Source organism: Labrus mixtus, chromosome 1 (genome assembly GCF_963584025.1).
Source record: "Labrus mixtus chromosome 1, fLabMix1.1, whole genome shotgun sequence".
Classification (NCBI taxonomy): Eukaryota; Metazoa; Chordata; class Actinopteri; order Labriformes; family Labridae; genus Labrus; species Labrus mixtus.
In genome coordinates, this window is record NC_083612.1 from 3,389,970 (window position 1) to 3,409,757 (window position 19,788).

The 19,788-nt window shown below is 41.9% G+C and overlaps 1 protein-coding gene across 1 annotated transcript in view; it reads left to right on the top strand.

Moving 5' to 3' along the window:
- The window catches only part of si:ch211-186j3.6 (neural-cadherin), a 300,686-nt gene that overhangs the window by 143,080 nt on the left and 137,818 nt on the right, over positions 1-19,788 (top strand). Inside the window, exons 10-15 of the mRNA XM_061044393.1 lie at positions 1,073-1,243; positions 2,498-2,670; positions 5,152-5,319; positions 10,339-10,588; positions 17,629-17,756; positions 17,918-18,104. Coding sequence (XP_060900376.1) covers positions 1,073-1,243; positions 2,498-2,670; positions 5,152-5,319; positions 10,339-10,588; positions 17,629-17,756; positions 17,918-18,104 — 1,077 coding nt within the window. The remainder of the gene's footprint in view (positions 1-1,072; positions 1,244-2,497; positions 2,671-5,151; positions 5,320-10,338; positions 10,589-17,628; positions 17,757-17,917; positions 18,105-19,788) is intronic.

Below are 19,788 nucleotides of genomic sequence, written 5' to 3' on the forward strand. Positions count from 1 at the left end.
ATTAATAGCAGGGGGGCTGATTTTTAATTGAGCAGATGATCTGCAAGCGAAGATAACTGTCAAATGGCAGACAGACACTGCTTACCCAGTCCCCCCACTGCTCCCATCGTGGGCGTCTGTTGGAACCCCTCAAACCCCCCCACCCTCCCATCTACCTCTCCTAGGCTTGGCTAACTACCTCCTCTACTCGCTCGTTTCGCTTCACTGTTGGATCGTTGCCAGAGCTGCCAGATTGGAGGGAAAATCATGAATCTCACACAGTATTTAAAAACTGTCTGAGACAGAATGACGGGTATATGACGTGTATATAAACTGAATTTAAAGATAAAATGACGGAGCTAAACCCAACCTAAGTGGCTACACTAGATTTGTTTACAATTTAAAGTTCTTTTTTGTTTAAGATATTTTTATAGAAGGGGCATTTACTTTCTCTTACTGAGAAGACTGGACAGTGGAGTCAGAAACAGTTTTTATTAGATTATTATATATTATTTTATTGGTTTTATTTTGTTTATTTTTACACCTTTATTGTAAAGACAGTGGACAGAGGTGGGAATCAGAGAGAGAGGGAGTGGGGAATGACATCAGCAACAGGTCGGATTTGAAAGCGGGCTGTCCATGTTGAGGACTACAGCCTCTGTCCATTTATTTATTTATTTAAAATATGGACAGTGCACATTAATGATCATCAACATGTAATTATGCCAGATTATATCCACAGGGTAGTTTCCATCTGTAGTCCCTTGGCAGGTCAGTGGTAAACAGGTGACAAGCAACACCAATACAACAAAGTGTAATGACAAAACAGCAACATATAGTGTACATTAGTTCACAGAGACACAAATATAGCAGTAAATTGCACATTTGCCCGGGAGCCTGTAACTTTAAAGTGCTGCTGTGATTGCACATGGCTCTATTGCATACACAGGACGTGTGAATGCATGTACTTGGGGCGCATGCTCTAACCACTAGGCCACCGGCAATGTCAAGTTGCAAAATGCTCTGCGGACAAGAGACGTAGAGCTTACTGTTGAATGTAACTCCCTTATCAATGTTTTCTCCGCGTCTTTAGGAGTAATTGTGACAGCCAGGAAATTTGACCGAGAACGGCAACGGGAGTACGCAGTGACGGTGACCGCCACCGACCAGGCAGCCGACCCCCTGATTGGAATTTGTCAACTCAACATCCTCATCCTGGACCAGAACGACAACAGTCCAAAGTTTGAGAACATCCGATACGAGTGTGAGTATATACCAGTGTAAATAAAAAGATGAGTGAACGATGGAGACTGAAAGAGATCGATCTCTGCAGCTGACTTTTTCTGTACCGTTGTGATCTGTGATTTAAATATCATACAATATGTTATACAAGGTTACAGCTCAGTTGAAGTGTCCCCTGAAAATCTGTTTTCAGGTGTTTTCATGTTCTGCATTTCTGGATATTTCATGGTTTCCATGTGTTTGTTGTTCCACTGACGTGCTGTCAAGTTGATGAATTTGTTTCTGAAATGCACCGTGATGAATTTGTTTCTGAAATGCACCGTGATGAATTTGAAACATAAAAAAACAGACAGTCTCTGACTACTGAAGCCTCTGCATAAAGCTAAACAGACCATCAATAAGAAGGCTAGCGCTTTCTATGTGATGAAACATTTGGTGAATAAGATGCTCGCAACCTGACGCCATCTCTGCTTACTGCGTGCAGCGACACGGGACTAACTCGCAGCACCATTTTTGACAGCTTTTCTCGTCTTTAGGTCATAATTATTCAACTAAAGGCACAGTATGTAAATTCTGCCACTAGGGGTCTCTTAATCAAAACAATAACAAAAGATGACGACGAGGCTGGCGGGGAATCATGGGAGTTCTCTCTGCCCTCCCTGATGAAAACGAACTTGCCGTTGACTTGGTGAAGCAAACTGGCAAAACCGACCTAAGGAAGAGAAAATGTTTACTGACGAGCTCATGTATCCGAGTATAATTTACATGAGGTTTTTTATCACAGCAGCTCATACGGGAACAGGACGGCAAGCTCGCGCTTCCTTATGCGGCAGTCTTTGACGTAACATCCAGTGTTTCCACGGCAACAATAAACGTGGTGGTGCCTGTCATGACGGCCGGCACAACGAGACATCTTGTAACAACTCTAAGATGACGGATTTCTCTGGCTTTGATAACTGTTGTAAATATTTCAACTGCACCATGTGGACTTTGCTGAACTCAGTGGAATCATCACACAGGAAGACGGGTTTAAACCTTTTTCCAATGGAGACCTCCAAAACAGACTGAGTCATCATATACTGTAGACCATTAGGACTTATATTACAGATTTTATGGTAGTTATTTTTCATGCTTGTCACCACTGCTAACAGGTTGATCTTTCAAATGTGAAGTTGGTGTTGTCAAAGGAACGTGTTTTTTCTTAAGCTGTATTCCATTGTGCTCATTTTCACAGCGTTCAAACTGAGTAATAAAGCTCATTTCTTTCCCTCTGCAGACTTCCTTCGGGAGGATACAATGATCGGGACTAGTTTCTTGCGTGTGGCAGCTCACGATGATGATTTCGGCACCAACGCAGCCATCACCTACTCCATGTCCAGTGAACAGCCTGAGTACCTGAGGGTCAACCCTTTGACCGGCTGGGTGTACGTCAACCAGCCCATATCTCAGGTACATACATACTGTGTACAAAAAGAGTATAACGGACAATATTTGGAACTAATTTCAGCGTGCACTTAAATCAGTTTATATGGAAAAGTTTTATTGGAGTTTTGCTGTACATACCTAAAGGTGTACTCCAAGTGGCACACAACCCATTAAAGGAATGTAATATTTCACTGAAAGGCTCTTGAGATTTTAGCAATTGGCCTCACATTGCAGCTAAAACAACATGATACTTTTCCCAGTGCATGGCCCAAAAAACAACTTTATTTGCATTCATGCACTTTACTGCTGACAGTGTCGGGGCAGCGGCAGCAGACAGGCAGCCTGAATATGTGAGAATGTCTTCACTGGAACCCTTTTCCCCGGCATCTAGAGAAATAACATTGCTGATATTTTCCTCACTTGACTGCCTCCAACCCTCTGCTGCTTCACTACCAGTAAGAGAAACAATCCTGGCCAGAACATGAAAAAGCAATAGTGGAAACTGCCACATAGTGAGCACAAACAAGTCGGCAGCTCGGATGAGTGCCACAATTATAAAAGCCCAGAAAGCAAGAACTCGCCGTCTCCAAGTAAAGAGTAAAGAACGTGTTTGTCACCAGCACCTTGCGTCTTATTTGAACACCATGCCAGTATTTGTGCTTTTAAGAAAAGTTCTCTTTAACACACCGATGTTTGAAGATACAAAACTCTTCCACTAATGAATAGCACCGAATAAATTATAACCAGAGGAAGAGATAAGAACTGTTCACTTATTTTAAAGGAGCAATATGTAACTCTGACCCCTAGTGTTTAAAATGGGTACTGCAGTCCAAATTCAAAACATCATAGAGAGCTGTCTCCCCCCCCCTCCTCTCTAGAGTCCATGCTCACACAGGTCACCATGTGGTGGACACTGAAGCTTCAGTGTTTATCCAGCTCTGCATGGGTCTGTAAACCTTTCTGTGTTCTAACCTCTCTCCATTTTTCAAAAGCATCTCCAATATTGATCCTAGTTTGAGCACGTTTCTGCTCGTGGAGCTTATTAGAAACATGCAGAGGCTTTTTAGGTCGGGTACAATCACTTCTATCTGAACCACTTCTCTTGCCCGCTTCCATCGCTGCAACACCTGTTGACCTGATAACTGCTCTCATATCTGGCAAACCGAGGGGCGTCCAAAACGGCCGTGTGTGGGGGGTTGCCTTAAAAGCGCCTACCTTCTCTGGTCCAAACAAATCCAGAGCATTCAGGACCAGAATCTAAAGTTAGAAGGAGGACATACTGGCTGCTGCATTGTTGTCAGAGAAGCCAGCACTTCAACATAGCATCATAGCATTACATGATCCATAACATCAAAGTACTGAAGCTTTAAAACCATTTCTGATATTCAGTCATTTATGACTAGAGAGAGCGCAACAGACAAATAGTGACGCTTTTCAAGTCCTTCTGGCATCAAAGTTTTAATTTATGTCTCTTTCAAAAAGACAGCTGTCTAAACTGCACATTGGCAATGATTCGGTTCCAAAGTGTTGCCAATGTGTTTGTGCAATCAAGTAAGGCTGCAGGAGTTGGCTTGTCATTTGATTTGGTAATTCAAAACTAGAAGTTACCAACATTTCGTACCAAGGACTTTTTTTTATTTCTGTTGATGATTGAAATTATGGTATCGTCACAACCCTAACAACCCTTACAAATAGCTACTGTAAGTTCAAAATAGTGGTTATTGGGGCGCCGATAATGTAGTTGTTAGTGTGCACACCCCACGTAGGCTGTAGTCCTACAAGTGGGCGGCCCTGGGTTCAAATCCGACCTGTGGCTCCTCTATAGTGTGTTGTTCTCAACTCTCTCTCTCTCTCTGATTTCTGGCTATATCCACTGTCCTAGCTCTAAAATAAAGGCATAAAAAGCCCCCAAATAAACCTTAAAAAACATTGATTAGAGGTTTCTTTTATTTAAGTAGTTGTTAATATATTTCAGATCTGATGGACAAAAAAAGTGTTGATAAGAAATGTTCAGTGACCTGACATGGTGATTTTAAACTGAGTAAAATACACAAGTATGTGAAAATCTGGCTCTGCGACACGTTATTACTTTAAAAAAAAAAGAAGGCTGAAATAAGTGAAACCTTGATCATGTCGGGTTTAAAATAAAAAGCCTTGAACAAAAGTCTAAAAAGTAAACATTTGGTTAAGTTACTAAAACGGATCATTTGTCTTGATTGCAGTGGCTAAAGATAATTGCTCTTGAAAAGGTGACAGATCTGCTGTTCCACATTCTGAATGCTCTTCAATCAATACAATTATCTCCAAGTCTGTTTGTTTTACCAGATTGCAGCATGCAGTCAATTTCTCCCGGCACTCATGTGTGGAAAATGAACTGCCATTTCTTACATGAGTCTCGTCTATGTTCACAATGCTCATAATACTTTAAGGAAGCTGTAAATTCAGTATAGTGACGTTCTGGCTCCTCTCACTCTGCTCTCCATCTGTGCTGACTTTTGGCCACAGAGGACCTACATCACCAGGGATATCGTGGCTACAGACGGAGGTAACAGGAGCAGCTCGGTGGAGCTCGCAGTCACCATCACCAATGTGAAGAATCAGCCTCCTCAGTGGGGTAAGGACAGCTACAGCGTGGTCATCCCGGAAAACACCGTCAGAGACACTCCCATCGTGGTAAGTGAGGCGGTCTGCACACACATGGCTACAATTCCCCAACAAAAGACGAGTATTTTGACTTGTTTGACATGTCGCTGTAGTTGAGTTGTTATTATCTGGAAAAACAAGGGGGACAGAGGAGGCTTAAAGCTACAGAGGCAGGTTTTGGTTGATTTGATACATGAACCTGGGGGATTAATCTGGATAAGAACCATGATTACAGGGCGCCTGTAGCCTAGTGGGTAGAGCGCTGCACCATGAACTGAGGCTGTAGTCCTTCAAGCGGACGGCCCAGTTTGAATCCGACCTGTGGCTCCTTTCCTGCATGTTTCTCCCTACTCTCTCTCTCTCTCCCTGATTTCTGACTCTATCCTCTGTCCTATCTCTACAATAAAAAGAAGATAAAAAAGCTTTTTATTTCCATCCTTTATAATCTTTTTTTTCAACACTGACACAAAAGAAGAGCTTCATCATTTTAACATAGTGAACCTCATGTCATGTATTTTCACTGGATATGTTCTCAGATAAATAAATAAATAAAATCCAGTAAAGGTCACATATTCTGTAAAATACACTTTCTCTAACACAGTGTGTCTCTAGTCTGTCTACAAACCCCCCAATGATGAGAAAAGTCCATCCTCTCTGTCTTTTGCCTGCTCCACTTTTCAGAAAATGTGTGCTCAAACAGGCCGTTTGGAGATTTTCCCTTCATGACTTCACAAAGGGCAGTAGCCCCTCCCCCAGGTGGGTGACACTCCCACAGCTAGGTGTTTGTTCTGCCCTCTGAGTCTGCCTTCTCACCGTAAACAATAGGACATGGAGCGAGAAAGCCCGAGACACCCGAGCCCTTCCAGAGAGGGGGGCGTGGTCAGACACAGCTCATTTACATATTTAAAGGTACAGAAACAGAAACAGCCTGTTCTGAGCAGGGCTGAAATAGAGGGGTTTATAGACATGATCAAATACAGGATCAGAGTGGATTTAGAACAAGAAACTTCACAGACTTGTTTTTGGGGGCTCTGAGACAACTTACTAGTTGATGAGGAGGAGGATATGTGACCTTTAAAAAGATAGAAGGTTTTCTCATTCTAACTGAAAAGAGAAGAAGAAATCATCAACTAGTGTTGTCAACATTTATAGTTAATAAATGTTTTGTTGAGTCGTTGTTGCAGCCCTACTTGAGAAAGGACAGCTAACACAAACTGCAAAAAGAAAGTTTCTCCCTCAGTGGAATTTTCTTATTAAATAAAGGTTAAGAGAAAAGAAGAGGCCATTCAATGTGTAAATGTGAGTGTAAATGGTTGTCTGTCTCTTTGTCAGCCTTCAATGAATGTTTTCTCTGAGGAATGCAGCAACAATCAAAGACGTGTTACACTTCTCATCACAACTTTGACAAGTTCTGCTCGTAGACTAGAAATGAAGAAGCCTTGGAAATGTGATTTCCTCATTTGAAGCGTCAAGCTCTGCTTCTTGATCCTGGTTTGTTTGGACAAGAACTGAAATAAATGGAAAAGATGTGACATATACACATTACTAAACCTGCAGCTGTAGTCATATTATCGATCACAGGTAGCCATTCCCTGCTTTATGTTTATTTTTATTAACTTTACTCATTTAAAAATAAAATCACCGGTCTCACAAAAGTTCCATCCATCCAGTATCTATAGCACTTTTCCATTCAGGGTCATGGGGGGTTGTAGCTAGTCAATCACAGGGACTAACAAAGTATCAAACATGGAAATTGAGACCATAAACTTACTGGAAAATTTTCACTGAGATAGTATGTCAACTGTGAAGTAAGGTAATTTCCAGCGGCATCTCGTGTGTTATAGATAATGGAAGTTTCTGTCAAAAGGCTAATAGAAAAAGCATCTGGAACACTTAAAGGTCCCATATTCTTCTTCTTCTGGTTTTATATGCCCTTTAGTGTGTTTTCAAAGTGTCCTGTGCATGTTTAGTCACATCTATGGGCAAAAATTCAAAGTCTGCGGAAACGCGGCTTCTCCTACGTCCTCCTGTTAGCTGTAGCATTAGCTGCATGTAACGCTCGGTTCTAGCCCCCCTCGATAAAAATGTGTCAGTGCGGCGTCATTGTCAGTGTGAGATCACTGATCTAAGCCCATTGGCTCGTTGTGGCAAGCCCTGCAGCTCATGTTGAAGTTTCCGAGACGCGTGCTGAGCAACTGACCAATAACGACAGAGCGGATCGGCAGACCAATCAGAGCAGACTTGGCCCACATGGGGTCTAACAGTGTGGGCTCAACAGAGTGTAGCTGACGGACTCAGAGCGTAGAGGGAGCAAGGAGGAGCAGTACATGAAAACAGACACTTTTTTAGAACTTTAGCTATTGTGAACGTACAAAAGTAGGTACATAGATTAAATATACGAACCAAAAAGGGCAGAATGTGGGCTCTTACGTAAGAAATACCCTTTTTTAATAAACAATGTTCACAAAAATGACAATTTAGTTCTCAGCCTCTCTACAAACTGTAACGCCACAGTTTTGTTGTTAGTCAAAAGTCAGTGGCCTGAAGGCTGAAAGTCTTAAGCCCAAATGATCAGCAAACGATGGGGGCGTGTCATCACACACGACCTTCATTTACACTAAAAAAAGTGAAAGGTAGAGGATGCTACAGTGCTCGGGCTGTGAAAATAAACAAGCCCCTTTAGAGGAATCGTGTTATTTTCTTGTAACTATTCAGTTTGGTTTATACTCCCAAACACACAGTTTGTAGATTCCACCACCAGGGGGCTCTCAAGCAAAACAGTAACAAAGCCGAATTATGGGAGCGATTCTTTCCGCTGCTCCACCCCGACCACCAATGAAAATCAACTCCCATTTGACCGAGGTCAAGACGAATTGGGGTTCAAGTAACTTTGAACCCTATAGAAAGTTTTTCCGATGCTGAAAATCTTGTAGAATTGTTTTCCCCCTACAAAGAAAATGCTTCTACCATGGGCTGCATTGTGAAATGTTTGTTTTGTTCAGACTATCAACTCATTGCTGTCTGCATTCCTGTGTGTACCTGCCTGTCCTGCTCGTCTTTGTCGCTACTTAAATGCCCCGCTTTGTGTCTGGTGGAATCAAGAGAAAAGAACTAAAGTGCCTGCAGTGAGCTCTAGTTGGTCCTGATGAAGGTTTAGAAACCACAACTTTAAAAGAAATGCAGACACTCAAACTTTACCGACGTGGTCACCAGAAACTGTGTGCTCTGTCTGCTAGCTGTGTGTTACTTGTTACTTGAAACTTGCAAACAGCATCATAACTAACTTTGAAGTTTATCCAGATGAAATGAGCCATATCCCACCGTTTATTCTGTTGATAAGTCCTCATCATGTGTGCAATTACGATTCAGCCCATAAACTGCATTTGACTATAGGCATTGCCCTTTCCCACCACTAACACATTTTCAACTAATTGACAATCATTTTTAAGGATCTCTTGAAAGTAATACTCTCAATCAAAGTTGCTGAAAAACATTTTGAGGGGAAATATTGAAATGAAAGGGGAGTGCTCAACACAGAACGTGGATTTGTTGGTGAGAGGAGTGAGGGAGAGCGAGAGCCAGCCGCCTCCCTCCAGTACACTGTATTAATCGAGATAGCTGTTCAGTGTTCAGATTTGACCGTTAGGCAAAGACACAATTGCTCTCTGTTGGATGTTAAAGCTCTACCAATGGAAATTAGAGGTTTTTATGGCCTGGACTGGCATACACGATAGCCAGGCACGATTTTCCTCTTCTGCATGCCTGATAGGATGTCTCATTATTGGAGCTGCTGGGCTTTGCAGGTTGAACAGGAGCAGCTAGGTCACCCGCAAGAAAAGCCGCATCACATCGGCGGTGGCGTTTTTTGATTTTAATTGGGGTGTTTATGGCGTCGGCTTCGTGTAGCCTCTCCTTAATTAGTTTAGGGAGAATGCTGGATGACGTGTGTTTCTTTTGATTTCACAGGATTTCAGCGGGTTGTTGTCTACTCTAACAGTTTCAGACGCGCCGCCTTAACGTTTTAGTGTTCATTATTATGGGCTTTAAACCAACTTTTTTTTTTTTTTTTTAATTTGGCAGACTTTTTTCCCCTCTTTCTCTCTTCAGTATGCACACCAACATACAAGCAGAGCAGTGGCCGTGCTTCTTTTCCGTTCCATTCAGCCTCTCTGCCAGCTCTCAGGGATGATATTTGGAAACGCGCTGTCACTTTGTAGGATTTTGTTTTGTTGGTTTCTCTGTCACTTACTGCAGAAAGTAACCAGGAGTTAGTGTGATACATCTAAAAGTGAGAATCATTTGGTCGGCCTTGAGACGAGCACTCCAGTGAAGTCTCCAGTCATCCAGATCCTCCCATGCATCTGGCTAACATACCAATGCTTTCTGCACCTGCATCTCTCCTAAAACATCTCCATATGTTAATGTGGGACGCCCCTTGTGGTCAATGCCTGTATGTAAATTGTAATTGGTAAATAGACTTCACTTTTCTAGTCATTGACTACTCAAAGCTCTTTAACACCGCATGTCACACCTACACATTCACACACTGGTGGTAGAGTTTGCTCAGCATTAATTAATCCATTCATAAAGCAGATGAAGCAGCGGGAGCAATTTGGGGTTAAGTTTCCTCCCCAAAGACACTTCACACATGTTGCTGCAGAAGCTGGGGATCGAACCCCTGACCCTAAGGTTGAGAGACGACCGACTCTACCAACTGAGCCACAGCCGCCCCGTGTGTGGGCTCCCTCAGCACCAGTTTACTTGCTGGGAGCTCCCTGTGTCTCTGGTAGTGTCCTGCCAGCCTCATCCTCCTCGTTGCTATGGCCAAGAATCAGAAAATGACAATCAGCTTTATTGAAATGAGGAATTACTTAAAAGAAAATATTATTTTGGGTCAAAATTTTCATCCGTTTTCAAGTGGTGGTGGTGGGGTCCATGTTTTTTCACTAGGGACCAAAACTGTCTGTGAACCGGAATGTTCCTCAGTCGAATGAGGACATTCATATTAAATAGTTTTTAACACAGTACTCTTCTTTTTGTCCCAAACAGACCATCAAAGCCACCTCCCCACTCGGCGACCCCAGGGTGACCTACAACCTGGAGGATGGCATGGTCCCAGAAACCAACATGCCAGTTCGCTTCTATTTGACCCCAAACCGAGAGGACGGTTCCGCCTCCATCCTGGTGGCAGAGCCCCTGGACTACGAGACCACCAGGAACTTCATGCTGCGGGTTCGAGCGCAGAATGTGGCCGCTGTACCGCTGGCTGCCTTCACTACGGTCTATATCAATGTCACAGGTGAGTGTGGTTTGCTTTTGTTTTCTGTTTGGACGTAGGTGTTTATTCACCCACTAGAAGTTATCTTATCTCACAACAACATGGCGTTCTTATCTTGAATACTCTTCCTTTTGTTTTTTGTTTTTTATGAACATATTTTATTGCCATTTTATAAGATTTGGGAACACATAACAATACAATGACATCCTACAAGTTTCCTATTAAGCCACACATCCAACCCCTCCTCCTGCCACTCCACCCCCCACAATGACAATTCCACCAATAAGACACAACCATTAAAAACAGTACTAATGAAGTAAAATAAATAAAAAGAGGTACATTGGTGCAAAATCAATAATACAGACAATAAATAATAACATGAATAATAATAGAGTAAAAATAATACTAACACAATAAAAATAAATTAATTAATAAAATAATAATTATAAGACTAGTCCAATTCATAAGAGCAGTCGAACGTCACTTCCGGCTCGCTAGAGTGACCACGCCCCCGTTTGGGTGAAAACAAGCCCTGAGAATGTGTCGGCGGTAGATTAGAAAACACTGGAAGCCGTGCGATTAAACGTGATTGCGAAGCTTTTTGCACTTCAAACTATTTTAAAAACACAATTTAGTATCGGGGTTTAATTTACAAAGAACAAAGGAGGGTAAAAGAAGAGCTGTGTGTGTTTGGACTGAAACTAGAGAGGATTAAAGTGGTAAATTGTGGGACCGCTGTCGTGTTCCTGTTAGCTTTAAGGCAGCGATCGTCTGTTAACAGATTCTTCACACATTCATTCACTAACGTATTAACAACGTTTCAACTGTCACATAAACATGTTGGTGAAAATGTCTCTAAACGAAGGAACACTACACCAAATCTTCTTACTGAAAAATAAATGTCAAAATAAAAAGTTCTCTAGCTCGATATAACACCTCGTCTCGCCCCACTCATCATATTTACACTCACGTATGAATACAAAAGGTTTTAATATCATCCAGGTGACTTTACATGTGTTATTCTAAATCAGCTGATAACTCAGAGTTTATGTAAACGTCTATAACCGCTCCATTATAGCTATGAACACTGTTAGAAACTATTACGAATAAATATGATTTAAAAATAAAGATCCCTCTCAGGTAACTCGGTTAATAATGACTCATCAGGTGTTTAATGTCAGTCTCCTCTGATCACAGTATGTGCTCGTTTGAGATTGAACAGACACTCATGTAGGCTACACAGTTAATTTTTATACCGTTATGATGCCGATCTCTGTTCAGAAATGTCATATTTTAAATGTTTACATCACTGGTTATCAGGTTTAGGCTCATACTTGCCGTTTTAAAGTACGGTTTTCATTTTTTAGGACTTTAAATCTGTAAAGACCCCAACTTTTCCATTAACCGTCATTCATTCAGATGGAATGATTTCACCCAGAAAGGACATCGTTTGGGCAAAGTACCCGAGGAGGTCAGGAAAGGGAAGGTCGGCCTCCTAACATAATCAATCAGGGGCTTCCAATGACTGTAAAAATCTGTCCGTCGAACCCCGTACTGAGAATTTGATCTTTTCCAACTGTAAAAAATACATTGTTTGAATTCTCTTCCTTGACGAGTAAAGAAATGTCATAATACGTTTAATGAGCACGGCTTACTTGATGAATGTCAACTTCATCCTCTGACTAAATGAACTGTACTGTCATAGAGAGAGAGAGAGAGAGAGAGAGAGAGAGAGAGAGAGAGAGTAGGTGATTGTAGAGAAAGTCAAAGAATGTGTTTTGAAAGAAGACAAACACTAAGAAGTGGAAATGCAATGTGTTGTTCTGAGATGCTAAACTGGTTCATCCCGAGTGCAGATTTTTCAGGTCTTTGATGGACTGACACGAGCAACTTTCAACATAAAAGTCATGGTTAGTGTTTACGGGGTCATGGTGCTGCGTTGTATCGACCACACAGCAGCCGTTTGCTTCCAAGAGGTTGAAGGACCAGTCGACAAATTAGGAGTTTGATGACTAGTCTTCTGATGGCCTTCCTATAAGCTAATGGATGAAAATAAAGGATGATTTTTCTTCATTAATTTGCAGGATGGGCCTAATGGACCTTTTTAGAGCATAAATAACAAAAAGCTCGCTCAAGAGCGTCATCAGGCCCCACCACGCTTTATCAAAGACTGAATGACTTTTTGGAGCCAGTCGGTCTAACAGCTCGTGTATTACTGAAGTGCACTCAAAGAACACATTACTGACAAACATCCGTTTTTAGCTTTTTAATCAAGTTTTTTAATTCACTTAAGTTAACGTTTTTTTTTCTCCAAACATGCTGATTGTTTTTGTCACAGTCCAGACTCTTTCCAAACTGCATCTCTAATATTATATAAACAAGCTTCTTTGATTGATTTTTTGGGGATTTCGTTCAGTTATTGTACAGTGACAGTGGCGAGGCAGACAGAAGAAAGGGAGAGGGAGGGAGGGAGATATGTCTTTGAAACAATGGTTTCCAGCTGGCGTCAAAGCTGTGACAGTTGCATCTGTGCTGCGATGAAGCATCGCTGTAACCATTCGGCTGCCGGGGGGGCTCCCGACACAACACTTCCTCCAAAAATTAGCCCGTTGGCAGCGGAAGAATCCAAAGCGGAATAATCACATTGTGTTGCTCTCTGGTGTAATCAGTTGGAGTCCTTGAAATCTTAGATTACTAAACTGCACATTTCCAAATAGTTTGCAAAGCTGAACCTTAAACCAACGAGCTAACTCCTCTGAACAGAGATGACTTCACACAGTCAGAATCTCACTCTCCTATCTGTGGCATTTTCACCTCTTTTTAGAAAAACAGATTGTTTTAGTCTGAAGTGGTTTAATGAAGTTCTAAGCCTCAGTAACTAGTCTTATATCACCACCACCATTACTGTTAAATGGTTGTTTGCTCGCCCCTGACTTCGCTTCTCAGAATTACACTGCATACACCACATGCTCAAAACTCCCCTGCATTTAATCCCCTTACAGCATGCACACACACACACACACACACACACACACACACACACACACACACACACACACACACACACACACACACACACTCCTGCATATTTCACACATTAATCCAGTGAGAAATAATTAATTCAGACTCCCTCCCTTCTCCATCCCACTCCTAACTTTCCTCTCTCTCCCCCCTGTCGCTCGCCCCTCCTCCCTCTTATCACTCTTAATAAGAAAGCTCTTTGACTCCTCCAGAGGCACTAAGCAGAGGGAGGCAGGGGTGGGGGTGGGGGGTGTGGGTTTCTGTAATGGATTTAAGACTCCATTTTTAATTCATAGATTAAGACATTTGCTCAGAAGAAAGGGAAGGAAATAAAATGGCACATGGAGCAGCGTTGGATTTAAAGTGTGACTCCCTTCAAGTGACTTCTGTAAGGCTCTCTGCTCTTCAGGCTAACATGTTATTAATGTTTCTGTTGAATTGTATGAAAATAAACAAAATTTACTTGAGGAGTGTGCATAGATTGATTATCAGATGAGGATAATAACACAGTAAATAATAATAATGCAAAGCGAGTACACGGCAAGAAAATGTTCACTGAGAGTCATGCCAGTCGACATTTTCACAAACGGAACTCTTTAATTTAAAAGAAAGTCACATAAACACAAAGTTAACGTTCTAACCGACCTGTTTCAAACTGACGCAGAGGTCCGTGTTGGTGGGAGTTAGCAGATTTAGGTACCTGAGGCTATGCATAAAATATCACAGCATTCAAAGTCTTATCAGATAACAAAACAACGCTCTGCATATTAAACTACCTTCATGTTTACAACCCAACTGGACGATTATCATACATGCACTTGTTGTATCTTTTGTCACATGATTGTACGGTAAACAGGAAAAAAACTACAGCTTTTGTATCACAAAGAAATGCACGAGGAGCGAGCACCTGCCAATATCTGCTCGGCCAGAGTCGAGCCTTGCTGAGTGATGCTTTGTTGCATTCTGGCAAAAGCTTAAATGATTATTTTTTGTATTTCTGAAAGCCAAAGAGAGAAAAGGGAACATGAGGAGAGAGTGGGGATAATAGGAGCCCACTCGGAGTAAACATTTGCTTCCTTTATTAAGTTGTTGTAGCTTATATTTGGTTAGTTTGGATTTTTTTTTAGCTTAAAATCATGAACATAAAAGGCATCCCAACAATGAAAGGTTTTTTAAATATAATAAAAAATATCTTAAAATGCATTCTGACATACACGACGTCAGTGCAGTGGAGTCAAGGAATGGGGAGCTTTTCCCAGAAATGGTGCTGACACTCAGGAGCCCTGAGAGTGAAATAAAATGCAATCGTTTAGATTGTGTAGATATAATGTCAGCAATGGTTCATGGTAGCATGAAGCAGGAAATAGTTGAGGACCAAAGCAGTATGGGGCCGGCTCTTTTACAATCACCGTGAGACAGAAAGCAAAATGTCTGACACAAACAGCATGAATAAAACACATGGTGATGAGTAATATAAGAACATTTTGGGCCAATCACACAGAGACGCAAAACCATTATTTTCATACGGTATAGCGCTGCGATTTTTTAGAAGCGCATTAAAGTTCTAATATTCTCAACTTTTCAGCCCAAGGCACGGTCGCACCGCTGGACAATGTCACACTTGGCACAGGCAGCCAATCAAATCAATCGAGAGGCGGGCCTAGCTACTTTACCACTTCCTCCCCAATGAAGAAGAAGAAGAAAAAGAATGTCTAGCGAAAGTAGGACTGGAAGCGCCCGTCACCCAGACACAACTCACGAAAGAGATGGTTTCCTTTTTTCAGTATATCATGAACCCAAAATATTCGCTTATTATGTCTTCCCCCTGCCCCCATCCAATAGGACAGCAACGGCAAGAGCCTGGCGTCTGCTTGAGTCCATTTTCCGTTACCATTATACCACCACGCTGTTTTTCCCCGACACACTTTTAAGGCATTTTTGAGCGGTGTGATTACAACCTCATCTAGACGCCAATCTTACATCTTCCTTTGGCCTTTTCAGACGGGGTTTGTTCTGTACAGTGAAAAAGTTTTTTTACAGATCAGCTCAGTCTGGGCTCTTATATTGAATTCACAGTTTCTTCTGCACCACTAGTAATGAATCCCACCACGCTGTAACATCCAGAGTTCACAGAGTGAATTAGATCTGCAGCCTATGAAAGGGCTCTGAAAGACTTCTCAAACTTTACTGCACAAAGTGATTGTTTCCAGGTAAAGATGATGGATCTCCATTTCTTATGCTTGGGGGATGACTGGGTTGCCGGGTTACAACTTAGGCCTACATCATCATCACGATAACGCATTGAAATAAATTACTGATGTCTGGACTAGCAAATCCTTCGGAATAACCATAACTCATAACCCTGAACATAATCAGAGCCACTGAAAGGTTTCAAATATACATAACTATGAAATGGGACAAGGTTCAGATGAAGGTCTAATGAGAGAGAAGTGATTCATATGAGTCACAGACTGGGAGTTACATTAGAGGTGTTATGTGAACTTTCATTGACTTACATTGTTAATACTGTTCTAAGGGGTTGGGTGTAATTTAGACCTGTCCCCCACTAAGGACTTACATAGTCAAACCTGATTCGTCGACTGATTGTCGAATGTAGTTGATGTTTTTCGCTCATTGATCCACATTCTGATTTCAGTTTAACCACATCATTCAACTATTTGACTTCTAGACTTGAAATAAAACTTACCATGTGTGGATTCACTGAACTCTCCTGATCACACTTATCCACCAAAAACAGGTCCCAATGTTTAAATCTAGTAAAAGATTGAATCCAAACACATTAGATCCATTTATCTTTATCTTTAACGATCAACAGGCTGCTCCAAAAGTACCTCTGACCTTTTGTTGACACCTCATAACAGCCAATAGGAGCCTTTGTTGAAAGGATGAGCCTCTCCCTGTTTTGACGGCCAATTGCACGCGACTGTGTCCATGACTGACATCTCTTGTTGCAAATGAAATTCTCTAAACATGGATACGCTGCTTATCTCAATACTTCGGGGTGATTTATTCATGGACACACTGAGGAGATTGATTTAAAGTACGAGTTGTTTTCAGAATTGCATTAAAAGTATGGTGACATTTATACCAAGATAGGCTATGATGAGTCATGAACTATTGGAAGAAAACAGACAAATCTATGTGAACCTAGACATTAAAGGTGTACTATGTAAATTGGTAGTGACATTTGAAAGTTGGAGAAGTGTAACAATTACCTGCTATATTTTCTGAACTAAATACACAAAGTTTATTCAAAGGATTAACACTGTTTGGAGCTAAAAAGCAACCAGGAGAGCTCAGATCCTTGAGCCCGACTGTGAGACTGGCAGTCGACTGAGGCTCTGATGGACGAATCGTGGCGTACTCGACTTTATGGGGTCACCTCTAGTGAAATTTAATCAGTTGCTCAATTATAATCATGATGTATTTTTTTAAGACGATGTTTGAAAAATATATGAAAATGCCAATAATTGATAGTGTCTACAGCTCCATGTTTATGTTCTTTATATTATATATTTTGAATAACGAAAAAAGTTTTCTCAAAAATTAAAGTTCTAATACAGCAAGAGAGTAATTGCTTAGCTGAGTGTCTGAAAACGTGTTCTTGTTTACTGCCATTTAAGTGTCCCTACAGGTTTGTTGAGGTGGACACATTCTTGAGTGTCTAAGTGGAGTCAATAAACAAAGATAATTGAACAGCAGTTACTCTTAAAATGATGTGCATGAGCACGCTAATGAGGCCACACTCCGGTTTCCAAAAATGAGGAGCGAGCTGTTGACTAGAAATAATACATCGAATACATTTCAAGGACGTCCAACCATCGTCTGTTTTATTCATAAATTTGCCAGCAAACACCGATTGATGGTGATAAGCAGGCTGGGAATATGGAGGGTTGTTCTGTCATGCAGGCTTCTGAGCTCTGGAAGGACGGCATCAATCATCCTCCATGTTTTTAGAAACTAATTTCTTTGATGCATTTTGGTACCAATCTCTCTTCGTCCTGTCTTCTGTCCTGCAGATGTAAATGACAACGTCCCGTTTTTCACCTCCTCCATCTACGAGGCGTCCGTCACTGAAGGGGCAGAATCAGGAACTTTGGTTTTCCAGGTTTCGGCCAATGACCTGGACCTGGGTCTCAACGGCAAGGTGATAACAAACTCACACACTCACACACTAACTGTGGGGAAAAAATGGTTGTGTTTGTGTAATTTATTTATTTATGAGTATCCAAACTGAGTCCTCCTTTGCTGTGGCGGTGCAGTAATAAACTCTGTTCTAACAACTGATCCCTTACTCCTTCTCCCCAGATCTCCTACTCCCTGCTGGAGGATCGCAGTGGTGACCACCAGTATTTCCGGATCGACCCAGAGCTGGGATTTATCTACTCACAGACGGTGTTTGACCGAGAGACCAAAAGCTCGTACCTGTTGGAGGTTCAGTCTGTGGACGGGAGGGAGTCATCGCGGCCCGGCAAACATGGACAACCCAACTCCGGTAAAGAGGGCCTGATATTCCCCCGCCTGCGACTGATTGAACGGTTGATTGGTTTGGCGTTTGCAGTTTGTCTGGTTGTGTTTCGCCTGCTTCACAGTGTTGATTCAATGAATCCATTTGTAAAGCAATCCAGCACAAGCTGAACCTCCTTTATGCCAACAGGCTAACTGTAGCGTTACACTGATAATGATGCTGGCCTTTACGTCGCCTGGTAAGACGCCATCTTTGTTGTCTGGCCTTAATCTTCTTCTTACTGCCACCTTCTGGACTAGCAGTGTAGTGCAGTTACTTTCTTTGCTTCTCAATACATCATCGCCCTGATTTGCATAAACTTCCCGGGGCTTCAGGCAACGATGGAAATGTTGATAACAATTAGCCACAGGAACTTTTTAGTTTGTTGAGGAGAAGACCCCCGAGAACTGACCTTTGGTTGAAAAGATACTTAAGTGCGGGCTGAGGAGGCGCCAATAGATTTTCTTTAGATCTTTTTTTTTGTTCAATGAACAAATAGGTCCATTTTGTACTCAGTGCAGCATGAAACATGGGGACATTATTGGCGGCGAACATAAATGAAATGCTTTAAATTCCATCTGTTTTAGATTTTAAATATGGAGATGTTTTGTGAACTGAAAAAGATGACAAGCACTGAGGGGGGAGAGAGCTGCAAACAGCTGCTCTGCAAACTTCATTTAAGGCTCCAAATCTTCAACGAAGGCAGCAATAATTCTGTTTTCCTTTTTCTGTCTCTTTCCCACATCTGCTCCTCTCTCCCCATTGAAGGACCAAGGGCCATTTTTCTCTTTTAGTCGGTCTCTGTTGCTCGCTCTCTGCCTCCTTCCACCCATTTCTCTCTAATTTGCTGCCAGATGAAATGCATACATGCTTCAGCGGTAGAATAGAGACTCACACAGAGAGGAGAGCAGATGTTGAGGCAGATGGATGGATGGAGAGAGGTGTTGAAGAAAACAGCGGGACAGCTCAGGATGTATTTTTAATAAATCTGATCCTAGATTATTAACACGTCTCCTCTCTAGATTTGTCTCACTGTGACATTTGTGGCTACGCAAACACAAGTTAATTAAGCAGCGCAGAGACCGCAGAGAAGCTCGGGGAGTTCGTTTCTTTCATTTCTTTTATTCCTGTGCCGTGAATATTGAACAAGTTGGCATGAAAAAAGGATGGGTTAGTAAATTAACACATAGTTAACACAGATGCACACATCAAAACACAAACCTGGGAATGTATCTAATTGATGTTGTTGTTAATTTCCGGCAACATTTTCAACGGGGAAATCCTATCGGTGCGGTGTGAACAAATTTTACTCAACAATCCGTTACATCTGATGTGAGACATATTTCACCACAGCCTGAAGAGATGCAGACCTCCATCTCCATCTGAAGTCAGGCTGAAGGATTTTTCAGATTTATATCTTTTAGGGCTTTCACACTTCAGAAAATCTCCTGAAAAACTCCTGATACTGTATTTCCAGTAGGAGGTGTATTTGTGAACGCAAACAGCCACATTTTTCACTCGGACTTCACCCGGAGTTTCTCCTGCCAGACCCCCTGGTATTTTTTCTGCGGCAAGTCCGAGTGAGCTGATGTGAGAACGCAGCAGGATATTCTCCGGAGAATTCACCTCGAGCCAGTAGGAGGGGGAGTGACGTTTATATCCTGTGACTGCT